Genomic DNA, 20783 nt, shown 5'->3' with positions numbered 1-20783 from the left:
ATTCTTTCCTACAGACAGCTCCAGAGTTTTGATTCAGCCCTTGATCTCAGATGACAGCCACAGATAACACCCTCCTGCCAGTGTGTCTACGGGCTTGGATACAATAGGCAGCAGGAAAACAAAAGGGAGAGAAAGGGATAAAATAAAAGTAAGATGTAATTTCTTTTTTCCAAAATGAAGAATTGAATTCTTTAACCTTTAAACATGCTTGTTTACTTACAGAAAGAGTATTTCAGGCACAAAAGGTTTGAGTATCAGTCACATACCAGGTTAAATTGTAATAGTATCAGGATTGTCCCATGCAGTGCAGTCAGCTATATTATCCCCTATGAAGTTGAAGTTGTAGTTTTTGTATACATACTTATATACAAAGTATGCCTCTTTCACACTATGGTCTCCTGGTCTGAGCTGACTCCCGTAGGGTTTATGTAACAACAGTATCTGTCATAAGGGCTGTTCTCCTTGTAAGAGCAGACAATGATACTGTCTTTAGGAGCAACAAAAATGTTGTCTTCAATGTCAGGGCAAGCAGTGCTGTCCCTGGTGGGAGAAGAGCTCTTCTTCTCCAAGGCACTATACATGGAGCTATCTGCCACGAACACATTCCCCGGCATCTCTGGGTAGCAGGTCTCCAGGTATCTCAGCATCTCCTCCTGCTCCACCCTTCTGATGAGGCTCTTGCACTCTCCCATAGTGGTGGCGGTGGTGCAGATGGACACAGAGTCCTCACCCCGCAGCACTCTCCTGTCCTTCTGGTATGCTTTCTTGGCCAGCTCATCGCAGCTCCCCTTGCCTGACTCCAGGTCTGAAGGGGTCCTCAGCAGCTCCATGACATCCCGGTCCTTGACTTGCTTGCAGCACGGACACTTGTTCTTGGGCCATTTAGTGCAGCCGTCGGTCTTCCTAGTGAGGGCGATGGCGGCGATGCCTGGCAGGCAGATGGCCGGCCCAATAGCCAGCAGCGGGATGTCCCCCAGGGTCTCTCCCTTGATGCCAGACACAGTGAACATGAAGCCGAACACCAGGAAGACGCTGACCAGAGCCACCACCAGCCCCGTCCGGGGGTTGATGTCGTCGGGTCTCATGGTCCGCGCCATCCTACCGGCGTGCAAGGAACCGCTTTCCTTCACCGACGCGGCCCCTCGGGGCAGGGCACGGATGCTCCCCGGCAAGTCGCTGAAGTTTTCTGGACCGGAAAGCGCGGGGGCCCCCGACGGCCGGCACCGCTCGGCTTCGCCCTCGGCGGAGCGGCCAGGTGGGACGGGACCGGGGCCGGGGCCGCGCCGCGCCGGCAGGCAGGAGCCGTCCTGTCTCCTCCCTCCCCCGAACCGCTCTGAGCCGCGATCCGCCGACCGCTCCGCTAAGGCGGGAGCCGCCCCCCCGCCGGCAGCCCCGCCGCGCCCTCCCACGCGTGACGGCGGGCACGCGTGGGCATGGCCGTGCAGCAATGTGCACGGGGTGGGGGGCTCAAGCCCTGCAAAAGGCTGGGCGGAGGAGGGCGGGGGCGAAGAGAGACCCAGGAGGTTTCTAGCAGCCGACGGGCGGGGAGCAAGAGGCCGCAAGGGACACCTGCCCTTCTTCCTCCTCCTCTTCCTCCTCCTCGCCCAGCCCGCCGGAGCCTCGCAGCAGCCGTGAGTACGTGCACCGCCCACGGGTGCCGCGGCGCGGGGGGCTGCGGGGTCCGTCATGGGGGAGCTTTTAGGAGGGCGGGGAGGCTCGGAGGGGAGCGTTCCCCCCACCTGATGGCTTCGCTGCGGCTGCCGCCCCCCCCCAGGGCAGGTCTCCCCTGCAGGCAGAGGGGACGGGGTCTGGGAAACCGGCGCCGGACCCCGGGACAAGGCGCCTTTCCCGGGGTGCACCGGCCCCGCTTCGGAAAGCCAGGTCTGGACTCTCTCCCCAAGGGGCCCACCCGCCCTCAAAGCCCCTGCCCTCAAAGCCCCTGCCCTCAAAGCCCCTGCCCTTGTGGGGCTGAGATTTGCAGAGCAAATCCTCCTCCGGGCGGGGAGCAGTCCCGCCCTGAACTCTCCCCAGTTAGGCGCAAGTGGAGAACAAGGCTTTAGGAGACGCTGTGCTGCCGATGAATTTCACCCCGGGTGAAGCCTGTAAAGATAAAGCTTCCTCCGGCATTATCCCCTCCCCAAGACCCCAAGAATGAATGTAGCTTTTGGGATCCATCTCTCAGGGTTTCCCTGGCCGTGTAAGGCCCGCCAGAAATCAGCAGTGATGGTGATGTTCAGCCTCTGTGTTTTGATGCACATGGGTGATGGTAATTCAAAGTAAGCCTCATCACCTAAATGAATATAGGAAAGGATCTGAAATGTGTGGGAATGTGGAAAGGCAGGAGGAGCCTTATGAGCAGCAGCATTTTCAGGCAGATTGCTTCAATTTAATGTGCCAGTGACATAAAAGTGTAAATGCTTTTACCTGGGGCAGAAACACTGGGAGATGAAAAGGAGTGATACCAGAAAGTGTCCAAGAGAATAAAAAAGGACATTCTGAACTAAATTGTGAAACCGTGGTTTCTGTAGGTTTTCCTATTAACATGATTCTTTTCCGTCCTACCAGAAATCTGGAAAGCTCAGAGAAGTCATTTTAGAAAACACCCAAACACCCCTCATTTTTCAGCCATGAAAAGGCCTGGTTTTTATTCATCCTCCCTACAGACAGCATGAACAAAGCACCTCTGTGTTGTAGATTTCCGAGTTGCCTTGCAGAGACCAAATCCAAGAATATCCTCTCATTAATGGGCATGACTCCCACAGGTCACTTTCTTCATAAACAGGGTGCCAAGTGACGGTCTTTGCTGTCTTAATTTGAAGGAAGAGTTAAATGTGGGAGCAGCAGTACTCATATGGGGGAGAGGTGTTTAAGCTGGTGGCAATGGCCTGGTTTTGAGATTAAAAGTTTGTCATGGACCATGATCATCATTTGAACTTGTCTTCCAGAAGGCTGCCCAGTAAAATCCACATTAAGCCTCTCACCTGTTGCTGAGTGGGCTGAAACAGGAATAATTTGGACTCTGTTAGAAATACCCTCTGTCCTGACTGAAAGACTTAAAAATCAAAACCTTCCAGTTAGATTTCAGCAGAAGTTAACTCCTACTTTTGTCACGGTGCAGGATTTAGCAGGGTGAGAAATGACTGTAGTGTCTCGGATCGTATTTCCTTGAGTGAGAATTTGCTGCTTGTTTCCATCTGCTGTTATTCAGATATACAGCTTTTATGTCCTCACATTAGAATGGGTAATGCCTTTTTTACCTGTCTGCTAAACTCTAGATGAAGAGAAGTGCTTGACCTTCAGCCAGTCTGTCCCACATAGTTTAAATTTTGTAAAGATTATGTTATGAGCAGAGTTATGTGGTAACTAATGCCGTGAAACTCACTGTTCCTGACCTTCCTTCTCCTCCTCTCATATATTTGAGTAGTCTTTAAGATCTCCTGTTGGGTTGGAAATTGGTCTTTTGCTGAAAAACACGCTGTGTTGCTCAGAAATAGCAATTAGCTGTAGCTGTATTTATAAAAGGTCCTTTAGAGAAAGGAGAACTGCATCAGTAGATGACACAGAAATGTAAATATCATTAGTGGCATCAGTGGAGGGGAAAATACTGTAAGAACTGCAGTACATGTCAGAAGATCTAACAGGAATAAAAATGGCCCTTCAAATTTAAGTGACAGGGTTACTGAGATGGAAGAGAGAATATCTACTTTGGAACAGAAAGCTGTTAGTGGGCAGAAAAATACTTACAGAAAATGTCAGGACAAAGGTGGAACTAAATGCCTCCGATTTGTCTCTTTGTGAGTGGTTTCCAAGACGAACAGTATGAAGATTGTATGCTGCTGGGGGGGGGAGGTAGAAAAGGGAAACCAACCACCCTGTTCCACAAAGGTATGCCACAATTGTTAAAATTGTCTTTCCAAGCTAGAAACCAAGAGATCAGCAAGTATGCACTTACACAATAAGGCAACAATGCAATATCCTCTTCAGAACTAGAGAAAAAAAATTGCTCCTTTGAGGTGAAGCATGTTTTTGTTGTGGTGCCTTACACAGAAAGTTTTGGATTAGCTAGTACAATGACTGAAAATCCAAAGTATTAACTGAACAGATGATGATGGCGATTAACGAAATTTATTGCTATTACCCAGAACTTGGACTGTTCACTCAAAGCAAAATTGCAGCTGAAGTTAGGGAAAAAATGTGTTCTTATTCTACACTCTGACTTTAGACTGGCTCTTTTAGGAGTGGTCTAATTGGATTAATATCTGGAAGAGACTTTTGGGTAGATCTAGAATTCATTAAGAGAAGGCTGTGAATGCACATCCCTTCCCAGGGCAGGCAGAATGCTGATACTGGACACGGGTCATAAGTCATGCATAAATAGGGATATTAAATGGTAAGCCAGTAGATTCTCAACTGGGACACTAATTCCATCTTGCTCGTGATGCATTTCCCCTATATACTCAGATACAAAACCCTTTTCCTGTCCCACATAACAATTTAGTGCAACTGATAATCAGGTAGTGTATGTCATCCTCTCACTGTTTGAAATCCATAACTGAAAGTAGTGGCCACTGTTGGTGAAATATGTAAGCATTGCTCAGCTTGAAAGTTGCTACAGAGGTGTCACTTATGGCCATGTATGGCTCCTTATGGCCATAATGTGGAAGCTGGAAAACTGCAAATTAGAGCTGACTTCAAACTGAAGACAAAGATTTAAATTAAAGAGCTAATTCAAAGTATAGTGACTGTCACACTGCTAGTCCTGTTAAATGTTGTGGGTGCCCAAAAGTGCTATCTTTTTTATCATCATGATCCATCGAATGTAAGATACATAAATTTGAATAGCCCCAAATGAGTAAAACACTGCTGAGCATTACCTAGGAAGGTGGAAACTTTAACATGTCAAAGGTTTGAGGGTCTTCAGCAGCCCTGGTCTCATGCAGTGGTCTGAGCCCAGTGCAGGCTCTGGAATACAGGAATAACTTGTCCTTCCAAAAGGGTCAGATCCCTCAGGTAGGGATGACCCCATCTTCATTTTTATGTCCACTGTTTTTAGCACTTGCACCTCAACAATACAAATGTCCTCTAGCCTACGTTTGCTGACCAGTTGTATTAATGCGAATATACCAAGAATCAGCCAATCGGGTTGTTACTGTTTCAACTTGAAGTAAAGTTTTAGTTCAATGGCAGGCTATTTCATAGAAACATAGAATACTTTTGGTTGGAAGGAACCTTTAAAGGCCATATAGTCCAACACGCCTGCAAGGAGCAGGGACATCTTCAACTAGATCAGGTTGCTCAGAGCCCCATCCAACCTGACCTGGAATGTTTCCACCTGTCTGGGCAACCTGTGCCAGTGCTTCACCACCCTCACTGTGAAAAATTTCTTCCTTAGATCTAGTCTAAATTTTCCCTCTTTTAGTTTAAAACCATAACCCCTTGTCCTATCTTTACAGGCCCTGCTAAAAAGTCTGTTCTCATCTTTCTTATAAGTGCCCTTTAAGTACTGGAAGACCATGATAAGGTCTCCCCAGGGTCTTCTCTTCTTCAGGCTGAAAAAATGCAACTCTCAGCCTATGCTTACAGGAGAGGTGTTCCATCCCTTGAATCACCTTTGTGGCCTCATCTGGACCTGCTCCAGCTGGTCCATGTCTTTCCTGTGCTGAGGGCTCCAGAGCTGGATGCAGCACTGTAGGTGGGGTCTTACCAGAGCACAGTAGATGGGCAGAATCCCCTCCCTCACCCTGCTGGCCACGCTGCTTTGGATGCAGCCCAGGATACAGTTGGCCTTCTGGGCTGTGAGCGCACATTGCTGGCTCAGGTCCAGCTTTTCATCCACCACTACCCCCAAGTCCTTCTTGGCAGGCCTGCTCTCAATACCTTCATGCCTCAGCCTGTACTGATAGCAGAGGTTGGCCCAACCCAGGTGCAGGACCCTGCACTTGGCCTTGTGGAACCTTGTGGGCCCATTCCTCGAGCTTGTCCAGGTCCCTCTGGGTGGCATCCCGTACCTCAGGCATGTCAGCCGCTCCACTCAGCTTGGTGTCATCTGCAAACTTCCTGAGGGTGCACTTGATCCCACTGTCTATGTCATTGATGAAGGTATTAAAGTGTACTGGTCCCAATGCAGACCCCTGAGGGTCACCACTTGTCACCGATCTCCATCTGGACATTGAGCCGTTGACCACTGCCCTCTGGATGCAACCATCTAACCAATTCCTCATCCACCCAACAGTCCACCCATCAAATCCCTATCTCTCCAATGTAGAGAGAAGGATATTGTGGGGGACTGTGTCAAAGGCCTTACAGAATTCCAGATAGACAACATCTGTAGGTCTTCCCTTGTCCACTGATGTGGTCACTCCATCCTAAGAAGGCCACTAGGTTGTTCAGGCAGGGCTTGCCCTTGGTGAAGCCATGCTGGCTGTCTAGAATCCCCTCCCTGTCCTCCATGTGCCTTAGCACAGCTTCTAGGAGGATCTGTTGCATGATCTTCCCAGGCACAGAGGTGAGGCTGATGGGTCCATAGTTTCCATAGTCCTCCTTTCTGCCCTTTTTGAAAAGGGGTGCATTTTTCCAGTCTCCAGGGACTTAACCCGACTGCCAGGACTTGTGAGCCACTTGACCCACTCCAGCATTGTGGAGAGTGGCTTGGCAACTACATCAGCAAATTCCCTCAGGACTCTGGGATGCATCTCATTAGGTCCCATTGACTTATGTGTGTTCAGGTTCCTCAGGTGGTCGTGAACCTGACCTTCTCTTACAGTGGGAGGGGCTTTGCTCCCCTAGTACCCGTCTGTCAGTCCATCCCTCGAGAGGTGTGAGAAGACAGACTGCCAGTGAAGACTGAGGCAAAGAAGTTGTTGAGTACCTCAGCCTTCTCCTTGTCCATTGTTACCAGTTTGCTAGTCTTGCTCATCAAGTTGGGTACGCTTTCTTTGATCTTTCTTAATTACCATGGAGCAACCAAAATAGGTATCTAGATAAACAACTCTAGATGTGCTACATAATTTCTGTTTTATGTAGGTTTGATGGTATGGATCAATAAAGAATGGACCAAGATTGATGTGGTGAAAAGGGTACCAGTTGAGTGACACTTAGATAAAATTCTCCTGGTCCTTCTTTCTTAAACCCTTCTCTGAAGGTTTTGTTTTGCAGAACTGATTGTGTGCTTTAGTCGGTGGCTTTGTGTAAAAGCAATGTGTTTCTCTGAACAGGTAGTACATTAAAACCCATGGAAAAGTTTGTGTAGTATATTTTTTTAGCATCCTAAAGATCTAGGAGGTGGAGTTTCAAATTAATATGTTACAGCTGACAGCTGGCCTACCTATACCAACTCAGCCAAACCATATGCAGACTCCACAAGTCCTTAGTAACATCACAGGTAAAATTAGATTCTCCTTTCCACTTTCCAAAGCTCTATGGCAATCCTAAAACTTGACACAACTTGATATTGCTTCTGAGTGTGGGATCATGTAGGACCTACCTATAATTTGGATACAAAACACAGGACTTGCTTTGCTGACAAGTTCTGTGTGGATTGGAATGCTCAAGTTTCAGACTTGCTCTTGTGCACACATTTGAGCCAGGCCATTAGCTTGAGCAGACTACTGTTGTTCTGCTGAGGTCACTGGCACTTCAAACCTGCTCAAGAGCTCATTCATGAAGTCCTCTGGTTTGCTATCTACACCAAGTATTCCTTGCTGAACGTGGCTGCTGAATGCCACATCCATCTCCAAGCCTTCTTTAACATTGTGTTTTCTTGGCCACATCCACAAAAGGATTTCTTTGTGCTGTGAAAATGTGTGCTATGATCCTCATATGCCTCAATTTACAGATTTTTTTTTTCCATTTGAAAAAGCTTGTCATTCACCCAGCTCCACATACCAAAATCAGCTTATTTATATTTCTTAGGGAGCTGGTCTAGCCAGAAACTTTGGCTCTTCCATCCCTCCTAACCTTTCTTAAAGCCCCAGGCAGTTCTCTGTTTCTTCATGTCCTCAAGCACAGAAGTTCACCTGAGGGAGGATTTTTGGACTCTGTTCACTAATGCCCCTGGGTCTTGATCTTTGCAGGCAATTATTTGTGCTTGACTACTGTTTGCTGCCTGACTGGCTGTCGGTCATATGTGGAAGGGCTCTGCTGGTGAGAGAGTCTGATCAAGAAACAAGTGTCAGAAGGGAATCAGCAGATGCCTGAAGGTCTTGTGCTTTGCTACTGAGCCATCACACCAGGAGTGGCATTCAGAAACTGTGGTAATGAGTCCTGCATCAGTCTTGAGGTGACCTCAGGGACTTCAGGAGGGTTGCTGTGGAAGAAGTACAGGGTGTTGTATGAGTAACATCAGACAGTAAATTTGCACCATAGGAGCAAAACACTGCGTGTATAATTCAATGGGAACTTAGCCTATCTGTAGCATTCTGCCTGGTGTGCTTTTTCCCTTTAGGATGCTTCTGATTAAATATACTTTATTTCTTCTATCTAGAAGTACTTGGACAAAAGATGCCATAATCTCAGGGGAGTAACCCACAAGTACTGTGTGTTATGCATAATGCTGAATAATAGGTGTCTTGTCTTGTCTCAAAGAACACAGCAAACTGAAGCCCACACTTCTTAAACGAGGTCTCTAATCGGAGTGTCTTGTCTGTAGAGAGAGGGGGAGGGAAAATTACCCATGTCAGGTTATACTGACCCAACTTTACAGAAGAAGCTGATGATTTCGGATGTGCTGGAACACCTTTAAAACAGTTTTAAGCATAATAATGTAGAAATGACCACATATTAGGGCACTTGAAATGACTAATTCTCTCCGGGAAGCTTGCTGACACCCTTCTTATCTGTTTAGGAAAAGTTAGTAAAAAACTAAGGAAACTAACCAAAAGAGTACCAGCAATTCATGTTATTTGCAGGCTCTGGAAGACTGGAACTTCCCAAGCCAGCTAAACTTGAAGCAAATAACAATGGGGATGGATACCATCAAATTCCTAGTCTATAGATCATTTAAACAATGCACATGTCTCTTTTTAAAAAATCACGCCATGCTGTGGATGTGAAAGAAACAGTGAAGTCTGTCATAACAGTCCTGATTGCTTGCCCTCTGATTACTTTGTGCCACATGTGCATCTTTGCCAAGATGCAGCAGCTAATCCTGGAAACCATTTCCAGTCATAGAATGACAAGAAAATAATCAGGAACAGTCAGCATGGATTCATGAAGGAGAAGTCGTGCATGACCAACCTGATAATCTTCTACAGTGAAATGACTGGCCTGGTAGATGAGGGAGAGCAGCAGATATTGTCTACCTGGACTTCAGTAAAGCCTTTGACACTGTCTCCCATAAGATCTTCATAGACAAGCTGTTGTTGTATGGGTTGGATGAGCAGACAGTGAGGTGGATTGAAAACTGGCTGAATGGGCAGACCCAAAGGGCGGTGATCAGTCGCATAACATCTAGTTGGACGCCAGTGACTAGCAGTGTACCCCAGGGTTCAGTACTGGATCCTTCAACATCTTCATTAATGATCTGGCTGATGAGGCAGAGCACACCATCAGGAGTTTTGCAGATGACACAAAACTGGGGTAAGTGACTTATAACAGAGGGTCATGCTGCCATCCAGAGGGACCTCAACATGATGGAGAAATGGGCTAACAGGAACCTGATGAAAGTCAGCAAGAGGAAGTGCAAAGTCCTGCACCTGAGGAGGATCAACCCCAAACACCAATATATATGCTAGGGGCTGCTCAGCTGGAAAGTAGCTTGGCAGAATAGAACCTGGGGTTCCTGGTGGACACCAAGTTGAACATGAGGCAGCAGTGTGCCTTTGCAGCAAAGACGACAAATGGTATCCTGGGCTGCATTAGGAGTGTTGCCAGCTGGCTGACGGAGGTGATCCTCACCCTCTACTCAGAGCTGGTGTGGCCATACCTGGAGTACTGTGTTGAGTTCTGTGCTCCTCAGTACAGTAGTGACATGGACATACTGGAGAGAGTCCACTGAAGGGCCATTAAGATGATGCAGGGAGTGGAGCACCTCTTCTATAAAGAAAGGCTGAGAGAGCTGAGTCTGTTCAGCATGAAGAAGAGAAGTTTCAAGGGGATCTCATCAATGTATATAAATACCTGCAGGGAGGGCGCAAAGAAGACAGAGCAAGGCTCTTTCCAGTGATGCCCAGTGAAAGGACTAGAGGCAGTGGGCACAAACTGAAGCATAGGAGGTTCCCTCTGAACTTCAGGAAACACTTTTTCACTGTAAGGGTGACCAAGCACTGGCACAGGTTGCCCAGAGTGGTGGTGGAGTCTCCATCTTTGGAGATATTCAAAACCTGTCTGGACAAGGTCCTGGACAACCTGCTGCAGGTGACCCTGCTTGAGCAGCAGGTTTGGACCAGATGACCTCCTGAGGTCCCTTCCAAGATGCACCACTCTGTGATTTTGTAATAGCAGAGAAAATGACAGATGAGTGTGAGCGTGCACGAGCTGAGCAGTCCCTCATGACTGGGTGCAGGAGCACTGGATAGAAGAGAAGTGCAAGGCATGTTTTTACTGAAGAAGGGGATGCAATCAGCTCTCTTTGAAGGGGGTGAAACCTGCTTGGTGCACCAGGAGCTCTCTGGGGGGAGGAGCACAATGTGACACAAGGCATGGGGCAGCTCTGTCCCTGAATAATGTGAAATCTGTTTTTTTCAGGAGGCAGCTTGTCTGATCCTCGTCAAATGCTGATGGCTTCCCTCCCTTGTCTGCTCCACCAGGACTGTCTGTCATGTGGCTGGAGGTATTGGAGGTGCTTGCTGCAGTCCCATGGTGGCTTCCCGGCTCTCGAGCAGTTCCCTGGCAGCTCCCCTTGCCGCTGCTTTGGGGGATACCTGCTGCTTCACCAACCGCAGCCCCACCAGCCAAGTATCTCATTCCTCTGGCAATGCCCTCCAGCAGCTGCAGGGCCACAGAGGTTGCTCAGATGACACGTCTCGCCTCATCCCAGCTGGCTGCTGGTTGTGGCCACTGTGAAGAACTTTCAGCCATCTTCTGAAGTCGCAGGGGAGAGTGACGTTCTACGAGACAGGTATCCATCAGCTCTGCTGTCCCGTTGAGCGACACCCAGAGCCGGCAGTCAGGGCAGCCGGGGATCAAACCAACAGCGTGTACGCGCTGTACAATTCCCCTTCTTGCATTTGATCTTCAAGTGTACCAGAGACCGAGGTCAGAGAATGACAGAGGTCTGTCCAGGCTTCCCTGCCACACTGTGAGCTGCTGGAGAAACGCAATTTGAGTTTGCACCCACAGGAACCAGCTGTGAGGAGTTTTGGGGGAACGAGGGGAACAAATGGTTGTTAGGAACATGTTGCTGTTTTCCTCTGTGGATAAAGCACCAAAGGTGTGGGAAGGGGTAGCTGTAAGGTCTCTGTAATGGAATAGGGAAAAAATCAGGAGATGTTCTGTTATCCAGGGGAAAATGCCTCTGCATCACCATGACCCTTGCATGCCACCAGTTGCCTAAAAATCAAGAGCTGACTTGTACAGGCACCACTCATAAGAGCCCTCATTGCCTCAATAGTGGCTAAATGTGTTCCTGATTGACCTTAGTGCCCTACTGACTAATTGGGCAGTTATAGGGGCAGCTTCTCTGATTTTAATATTTCCTTTCTATGGGCTCACTGCCTTTTCCTGAAGCTGCACCCACAGTATCCATTAATTAACTAAGACATCACAGATGGCGAGATGATGACGACCATGAGCCAGTCATGGTAGTGCCCTGTGTCAGGGAGCAGTGTTTAAAGGTAGGGTTATGTGTTCATTGTGCTGAGAGGGCGGCCATGTGAATGCTTGAGCCATAAAATACATTCGAGTGTTTACTAGATGAGGAGATGTGTAACCACAAGGGTGAAGGATGGTGGTGGGGAAGGACTTTGCCAGCACTACACCTTTCAGTGTAATAGGCTCTTCTTGTATTTCAAAGGCATTTGGTGCAGGGGGGGATGTTAAACGTTTTTTATTGCTGTACACTTGGACCGACTGCAACACTTAATGCTGGTAAAAACTTGGATACTAATACCAGGGGATATCAAATGGCTCCTAATTGCAAGCGTGGGTGTAAATACACTGCTAATTCACTCGCGCTCTGTAGAACAGACCTGTGTCTGAAGAAACAGGGAAGGATGCTGTAAAAACAGCTACATATGTTGTGGAGGACGAGCAGAGCCCAGGAAGGTCTATAGCCAGCCCCTGGGAGGGCTGGTGCAAACTAAACTTCTGAGCACAGGCTCAAAACAGCCAAACCTGGTCCCCAGCCCACCTTCACCTCCCCTGCACTCTGCCTAACGTGGAGGCCACCCAGACCACCCGCAGCAGCTCCCTTTGGACAAGGGTGTTGCTTACTGTTCCCCACAGATGGGCTTAACCTTGTCACTTGGTTTAGAGGGCACCAGCGAATATCTACCCAGTGCATTTACTATTGCTGGCCCTTCCCAGCCCGTCACAAGCCACCCACCGGTGAGGCCCCATCTCTACATCCATCATCAGGAGTGAGGTGCCCTGTGTCCTCCATCGAGGGATCTCCAGCCTACAAAGAAAGTGCTTGGGCCACACTGCAGGCTCTTCTCTCACTCTGCAGGCTGCTGTGAGGTATTGTGCAATGCATATGTGCAAAATTTTTTAATTCACTTCTGCCAAAGAATACATCCTTCACTGGCATAATGGTGGGGAAGGCATGGTAAGAGAAGTTTTATTACAGGCTTTTTTTCTCCTTCCCTGCAAAGCACAGGCCTTTTCTGCAGATTCTGGTGGCGTTTTGGGTCCCCAGTGTACAGCATGTGTGGGCACTGTCTCTTCGGCTGGGCTTTTACATCGCCGCTCCCAGAAGCCCTGTTACAGCAGGACAGCTATCAGAGGTCCAGCGCCAAGACCTGCAGGTGAAGATGCTGCTAAAGGAAAAGTCGGCGTGCTCCCCTCTTCCCTGACTACCACACTGCAAGCAGATGGGTTCTGCTCGTGCAGTGTCACTATGACCCAGGGTAAGGACCCGTAGGTAAGTACATCCTTGGGCTTCCAGTTTACCCCAAATGACCACTTCCCAAGACTTGTTTTAATTTTCCATTCAGGAAGCAACCTTCAGTTGAAGCTACGGGATGTGGGCAACAAAGACTCCTTGTCTAGACAGATGGCTCAGCCCAGGCACAGATGCTTGGCTTGGACACCCCCTCAACACACGTCCCTATGGAGAGTGAGCGCAGGTCAGTCGGGAGCCTTTGTCTACTGCTCTCACAGCCTCTGAAAAGGAGCAACCCGCCATCAGTGTCCGCTGAAAAGTACCTTGTGCTTTGACAGGAAGATGCAGTGTGGCAAGATGAGTAATTAATTAGCCTCGTGCTGCCACAAGCATTTCCAGTCCCAGCTGACAACAGACTAATTAAGAACCTCCCTGTGGTGTCTATTTTAGATAACCATTTACTTTGGTACAAATTAACAAAAGCTTTTCTAATGGTTTATTTCACAAGCGACTCATTAGATTAACTCATGGGGCAAATAGCAGGAACTTGAACAGACATTTTGAGTTTCCAGCTGCCGAAAGCCCCAACAGTTTTGCTGAACAGTGCTCTAATTTTATCAAGGCAAAACACTTCCTTCCTTCTGATTTTTCATGTCATGTCATTTGTTGTCAGCGTTACCTTAGCTCAAGTCCAAAGGCTTTGAAAACTGAAGGTGACCTTGTAAGTGCTTGTTCTTAGGAACAGATTAATGTCCCTGCACCCTCATACATGAGTTGCCCAGCAGAGTCATTTGGGGTGTTTGCAGACCGAGCACCATGAGTGCTGAGTGCACCCCATTTTCAGTGTCATCTGTTTTGGCATCTCAGTGGAGATTGAGGAGCCAAACTTCATGATACCCCTGCAATCCCTGCATCTGTGGTCATGGGAAACACTGATGCATGTGCAACTCCAGGGTTTTCACAGGAACCCCCACAAATCTTAAGAGAATCAGAAAAGGGCCCGACGTCCCTTTTTGTGATTAGGATGCTGCAGGAGTCTCAGATGCAGTCTGGACCAGAGAAAGGATGTGGGTTGACAATGAACCCAGAAGCAACCAGGTCATTTCTGCTCCAGGATCTGTCCCAACAGGAAAACATGTGCAGGAGGATTTCACCTTCCCTTGCTGCCACTGCATATTTACAAGTATAGCTGTGAGGGTGAAATATTTAAGTTTTACCCCAAATCAAGTGGATGACAGCGAAGATGCCAGATTGGACCTTATGTAGCAAGGGATCACGCAGCTTGGGAAGGGAATTGGGGCTTTTGACAGAAAAGGAGAGTGAAGAACATGAGCTGGAAGGTCTCACTTGGGAAGTAGGGTGGCACCATGGCAGCAACGAAATTCTCTGGGTGGCTTTCAGCAGTGTATAGTTCTCCAGGTGACTGAGACCGGGTACATCTGTCAGCACTATAATTAATTGGGAAGATATGTTTGAAATGAATGTTTGAGCATCTAATACCTTTTCTTTTTCTTCTGTGGGAATACTGGTGAGTTGCCTATTTTCAAACACTGGTAGAAACCTAGGTTAAAGGCTCAGAGATGAATTTTTCTTCCACATTTGGTTGAAATTGGGTTGTGGATTTGCATGCAGAACAATTTCGTTAGAGAAATTGCTAAAGCTAGGGATGCCTCAACACAAGTCATCTGCTCAGAGCCACCTGTTCAGAGGTGCACAGATCGTCTTTTTTTGATGACGAAGGGGAGCATTCTCATGTTTTTCTTCCTAAAATGCTGTTCTGAACTAGAATCCCTAGATTTTTGTCTAGGTTAACTCATAGGAAGTGAAAACTCAAAACCTCAGTGGGATTATCAATTTGCATTTCTCAGTACCTAACTGCCTGTAATTTTTGCCTTACTCTCCCCCATACACAACAATTCTACATGAGCAGAAATGGGAACATTTCCCCTGTTTCATGGCAACAGAGCTGTGCAGCGGAGGCTCCACAAAGCCACACGCATTATGATTTTTATCCCCTGTTGCAGGCTGGTGGCATGTAAGCTGTTCCTTCCCAGTCTTCTCTGACCCTTTTTGGATTAGCTGCAAGCAGCTACAGCTAATATCAAACATGACTTTGTTTGCCGTAGCTATCTGCCCCCCCTCTCCTAATCCTTAAGGCTGTTGGTGATTTCCTCCGTAGCTGGGATGCTGGTGACCCACTTGCCGAGTCTGAAGGCATCGCGGGGCATGGGGTAGCCGCAGAGCCCAGCAGCTCCGCTGAAGCTGGGTGCTGGCAGCCGGGAGGCAGCAAGGGTTGAAGACAAGTGCTTCTGAAACGCACACTGCGCACTTCTCCCCAGCAGATGCTTCTGCCGGAGCTGCATGACAAAATGTGCTCTCGACCCGCAAGACCGGACTCCTCGCAGGCTCAGCGCTACCAGCTTCGATTTCTTCCCACGGAAGAACTGTCCCTGTGCTCTCTGACAAAAGCCTCCGAGGACCCTATTAAGTAGGGGGTTTCTAGAACTTTTTTCTGAGGTGTAGCTTTATATAAGCGGCCTGTGCCACATCGATGCAATTTGCACCATTGTCCTTTTCTGGTTGATCCTGTGAGCATTTCATTGTGGCCTCCTGAGGTGACTGGCACTGCTGTGCTAACTCCTACCTGCTGCGCTCCTCCCTCGGCTGAGCTCAGTCTGCCAGAATTCGTCTATCAGGGGCACTCATGTCAGCGCTGGCCGTGGCTGGCAGAGCTGCAGTTGTCACTCTTCAAAACCGTCAGCTGGTTGGTTTTCTTTTTTCAACTTGAAATTGCTGTTTCCAAGAATATGGGGTGGTTTCTAAGGATGTGTGTAAGATCTGCGCCCAGATGTAAATTCACATGTCTTTTGCGCTTTGGTGTGTTAACGGATGGGGTGCTTGAGCATGTCACAGTGTCCAGAGTCTGTCTGACCTCCGAAGCTGACCTGATGTCTGCTGCTGGTTTTCCAGAGCAGTTCTTCATGGGACCATGAGTCTAGGCAAGGTCTTATAGGTGGGCTAGGTCTAATCTCCAAGTAACCACAACCCACTGTGCTACATATTTCTCTGCACAGGCTTGCTCAGCCCCATCAGAAACACTGAACCATGCATTGTACCTCATTATGCAGCCTTGTCATTTTCAGACCCTCCCCAAACCCATTTCTGACTGCTAAGTACCATCTTGCCTCCAGGTCCCAGGCAGCTGCATTCAGTTTGTTCTGTAGTCCTGGCTCCCTTTGGGGGCAAGGCTATCTCAGGGGGAGTGCAGTCTCCTGCTAAACGTGCTGGAAACGGGCCATGAGGCATGTAGTCCTTGGGCTTGAACTAGAGAGTTTGATCCTATTTCTCCAGTAAGGGTACTGGTTCCTATTGTAAACCCCTGTCCTAAATCCCACCCTATTCTGCCCAAGGGAAGCCATCAGCCGCCATGTTATCTCATGGCTTGTTGCAGAGTTGCTGTCTTCAGCAAAGAAAGCTTCTAATGGTATTTTAGTATTCATTCAGACCCTGTGTCCCTGGCAGGGTCTCTTCCACAGTTCCTACCCAGGTGCTAGCTACAGCACATATAATCAGGCAGCAGAACAAAGACTAGATAAAAAAATTCTCAGCAACATTTATGTGACAGATCCATCCACTGTGATCAAAGGCCCTGTCCTCATCCTGTTGAATTTAATGGACATTTTGCTACTAACCTCAGGAGACCAGGATCTGACTCTCCTTGATTTGTGGACAAGACCATTATAGCTTCAGGAGAAATTAAATCTCTTCCCCTACTCATTGGATCAGAGGAAAAGGCATGTATCGTGCTTCCTTTTTGGATGATGCCTGTTCTCACAACTGGCAATTATCTGAGATACTATCTGGCGTAGCATGTGTCAGAGGAGTGTGCTGTGGCAATTTCTCTCATCATCATATATTTAGCCCTGAGTCTGGAAGATGGCTCACAGTAGACAGAGCTAAGCCAAGGTTACTTCCATGATCATAGCGGTGTGTTTCTAGTATGTGCAAGCGCTGGTGCTGCAGAACCCAGCTTTGAACTTCCACTCCTTTTTATTCTTTCCTAGCACACTTGGTAAAGGAAGGGGTGTTGAGATGATTTTCTTGTCTTCCTCTGAGATTTGTATTTCTGGAATATGTCTCAAATGTATTTAGATAAAGGGAATGAAATTCAGCAGTATGACTGCACTAGCAAGTTTTGCTGGTGGTAGCTCGTTCCCTCTTCAGTTAGCATTGAATTTGTTCTGGTGTTCCTGAAATGCCTTTAAACACTTCATTTCTTCTTCAGAGTGAGCCAAGATGGTTCCTTGTGTGAAAGTTAGCTTTGGGAAGAAAGCACTAAGGCTCTTAAAAGAGCAAAGCTGTGCCTGTGTTTAGACTCATTCCATCACCCTCTGTGGCATTTGAGCTGATTCCTCTTTTTATGCCTACCACCTTCTCATTTCCTTTGGCTGGGATCCCTGTTTCTTTCTGCTGAAATGTTTGGAGGGCAGGCAATTCCCTAGCTGCCTGCAGATGAAACGAGATCAGCTTTCGGTGTTGAGTTGTGTAACAGCTGCCCACTGTCACTGCAGAGCCAATTTTGGGACAGTGTCATCAGCTTTGCCAATCCATATGTCCCAGGGAGATTTTTACTAGATCAAAGCTTAAGTGCACATTAACTGGATCAAATTCTTAAATGTACATCTGAGATCTGAAATGAATGAATGGGACATCCAACTTTCATTAACCAAACAAAACTCTAATTTATTGCTGTAAGCTGAACGTTTCCATTAATTTCCATAGGCATGTGACCTCTGAAAGATTGTCCCATGCTTACCCTGGTCTGTATATGAATGTGTGTGAAGAAGCAAGAAAAATTTTAGTATTCTCTTTGCAAATTTTGCTTTGTGTTTTAATAAAGCTTGTAAATGTCAGGTTTGTGCTTGTGAAAAGCACATCACAAAAAGACCAGTAGGAATAATATCAGGGTTTCCATGCCACAGAGCAAGTGTAAAAAGGCCTGGTGGAAGCTTGTATCGTAGCTTTCTAATAATAAAAATGTCTCACTCATCTTAGATGTGGGACACTGTGTCCTGGAAGATGGACTCCTGTTACCTAACAGCAGAGCTTCCTCCAGTGAGGGCATGCCCTAAATTGCTCTTTGCAACCAAATTAATTTCTGAACAAGGCGACAAGACCCCAGGGCTGGTAGGTCAGCACCACACAAGCTGCATCAGATCCCAGGTGGCTTCTGCTAGGAGGAACAGCATCAGCCTGTCCTGTCTGCATGTGCCAGGCAGCTGATGGGCTGCCGAACTGTATGTGGAGCTCAGGCAGCTCGTGATTTACACAGGTTTGCATAGACAGCTAGGTAACTGAAACACCACGTGCTTCAGATGAACCATCTGCAGAGACCGTGCTGCTGAAAAGAAAGTCTCAGGGCTGAGTTTGAGCATATTTCTCTTTGTCTAAACACAAAAGCATGATCAGTTCAGCTTGCTTCACTTACCTGGTTTGTACTAGTTAGATTTTCGTATTATAGTCTTCCTTCATCCTAATAATGGCTTAACTTCATCCATTATCTTAATATTTCTTTAACTGACTCTATTTAATAAGAAACCAACCACATCTGGTGCAAAATTTGCTGAGTGATTCAGATGTGAGCCTGCTCAGTAGCTCATGGTCTGACATTAGCTCTAGGTCACTTCTCAGTAGGCTTCTGAGCATCCTCAACATGACAGCTGCCTTCAGGGTAGCCAAAGGAATGAAAAAATTAATACTTATTTATTTTATTTTAAATAACCATCTCATGTTGTAAACAAACTAATAAACATACCTTAGCTAGATGTGTGGCATTTATAAATCAGTGTAAGCAGCTCTGTTCATCTGATAAAGTCAATTGGTGTGTATTGATTTGCATCTTCAACTGATCAGACATGCCTGAATGAGCGTAACCCCTTGAAATTATCCTGTCTTTGAAAAGTTAATTTGGCCTGTTTCTTTGCAGCGCTGGGTAAGGCACGCTTTTAGTAGGAAATATCAACCCATCATTCTGGGTGTTTTTGGACAATGGGTTTCTTTATGGAAGTTCCCATAATAATTTTTTTTCCAGGAATAAGCTGTTTTTTTCAGCCTGGATAAATTCCAGCTCAAGTAAATACACTCTGCCTTCCTCAATTCCCCCAAAGGTCCAATTAATTCAGGCATTCTTAGCATAAAATTGTTACATGCTGCTACTGTACATGGCGAAACAGCTGTTGTGCTTCCCCCCAACGATGAATACATCTCAGTGGTGCGTGAACTGATTCCCTTACACCACTCTCATCACACACGTGGTGTGCCCGAGCAATTTCAATGCTCGCAGTCCTCCAAGAAAAAACACGTTGATTACGCAAATTTTTATCATGGTCTTCCTACTCCTGCTAGCCTTGCTCGTCCTTCACGGGCTTCCTCATTCAGAAGAGAAAATGGGAAGAGGCAAAAAGTCCTGCTGGTTAAATTTGCTTCCGGATCTTGAACCACCGTAGGTGGGGAAGGTCTCAGAGCAAAGGGTGGCATATTGCCAGAGGCGCTGGGCGTACCGGGAGGCTTTGCGCCCATGACACATGTTGTTTTGAATGCCTAGGAGGGCACCCGCTACTGAAGTAATTAGTTACATCCGGGTTGCTTAACAGACCCGTGGCACCGATGTGTTAGCTGGTGTCCAACTATAGTAAAAGAGGGTTTTAAAAGCCCAGCGAGTTAGGGGAGATGAGAAGCCTACAGCTGCAGTAGTGGCCTGTTCTGCTTTTTCTTTCAAAAGTGCTTTTACCTCTGCTTTTTTGGCCAGGTCCTGGTGCAGTCATTGCAGCAGGAGCGCCCTGCTTTGCTGCCCACTGGCTCCCAACTCTAATGATCTGGTGCGATTCCTGTGGTTTGTAAAATCAGCTGCGGTGCTCATGCCTGACCGTTGTTGGCAGACCGGAGCCAGCTGTCCCATCAGGGGCTCGGAGCTTGTGAATGGAAGGCTTTCCAGGCCTTGTCCAGCTTTGGAAAGCTTACTGCTGTCATAACCACTGTGGTAGCAAGGCTGTTTCAACATCAGGGTGTAGAGGCACAGCCTCTTGCTTTTGTAGTTTGAACAGCTGAAAAGCAATGTGCTGCCCACAGGTGCCTGGTGGGGCCTGTACACTGATGGGGCACCAGCTCACGGCAAGATGGCTGCAACGAGAGAGGGTCTCAAGGAAATAAATCTAGGTGTGTGAATGATCAGAGGGGAGGAAGTTTCTCTGCCATGTGCTTTGCTGTTTCATCTTCAGGCTTCCTATTGGACATGCTGTAAGATTTCCATTTGTGTGTGTCAACCCCCAGCATCTGCACCCAGGTCTGCAAGATGCAGGGGGGACAATTTGTTTTGCGGAGCTGCAGTAGGCCAGGATAATCCATGCTTCTGCCTCTTCTGTGCCTGCAGATGCATTTATCGTTCAGCCCACGAAGGACTCAGTTCACCTTCTTGCATTAATCGAGGGATAGTGTTTCAGCTGGCAGCTTCTGGGGCCAGGCTGGCGTTGGCAGGCGGAGCAGCTCTGGGAGGGAGGCGGTTCAGTGCGGGGCGTCCTGCGTTGGTCTGTATCTGATGTCCGTTGGGGTCTCACTCAGTGCCAGTTTACAGCTTCCTTCCTGCATGGCTGGCAGGGGTAGCTGTCACCCTACCAGACACCTACTCTTACAGTGACACCAACATCCTCCATCCACAGCGCGAAGTCCTGGGCAAGGGCTGCAGCGTGTGCCTGGCCACTGGAGAGCCTGCCTTTCCTGTGTGTGCTGCTGGCGTCAGCCAGCTCAC

General features: G+C 47.7%; 1 protein-coding gene across 1 annotated transcript; it reads right to left on the bottom strand.

Moving 5' to 3' along the window:
- Nucleotides 1-383: 383 nt before the first annotated feature.
- TMEM215 (transmembrane protein 215) lies at nucleotides 384-1620 on the bottom strand (the record flags this gene model as incomplete). The annotated part of the gene is made up of 1 exon (XM_082013024.1): nucleotides 384-1620. Exon 1 carries the CDS (start codon nucleotides 1095-1097, stop codon nucleotides 384-386), a length of 714 nt encoding a protein of 237 aa, XP_081869150.1. The 5' UTR covers nucleotides 1098-1620.
- Nucleotides 1621-20783: the final 19163 nt, after the last annotated feature.

This window comes from Phaethon aethereus (genome assembly GCF_964289735.1).
Source record: "Phaethon aethereus genome assembly, chromosome: Z".
NCBI classification, from domain to species: Eukaryota; Metazoa; Chordata; class Aves; order Phaethontiformes; family Phaethontidae; genus Phaethon; species Phaethon aethereus.
The sequence above is the reverse complement of the archived record's forward strand: the minus strand, read 5'-3'. Positions and strand labels throughout refer to the sequence as shown.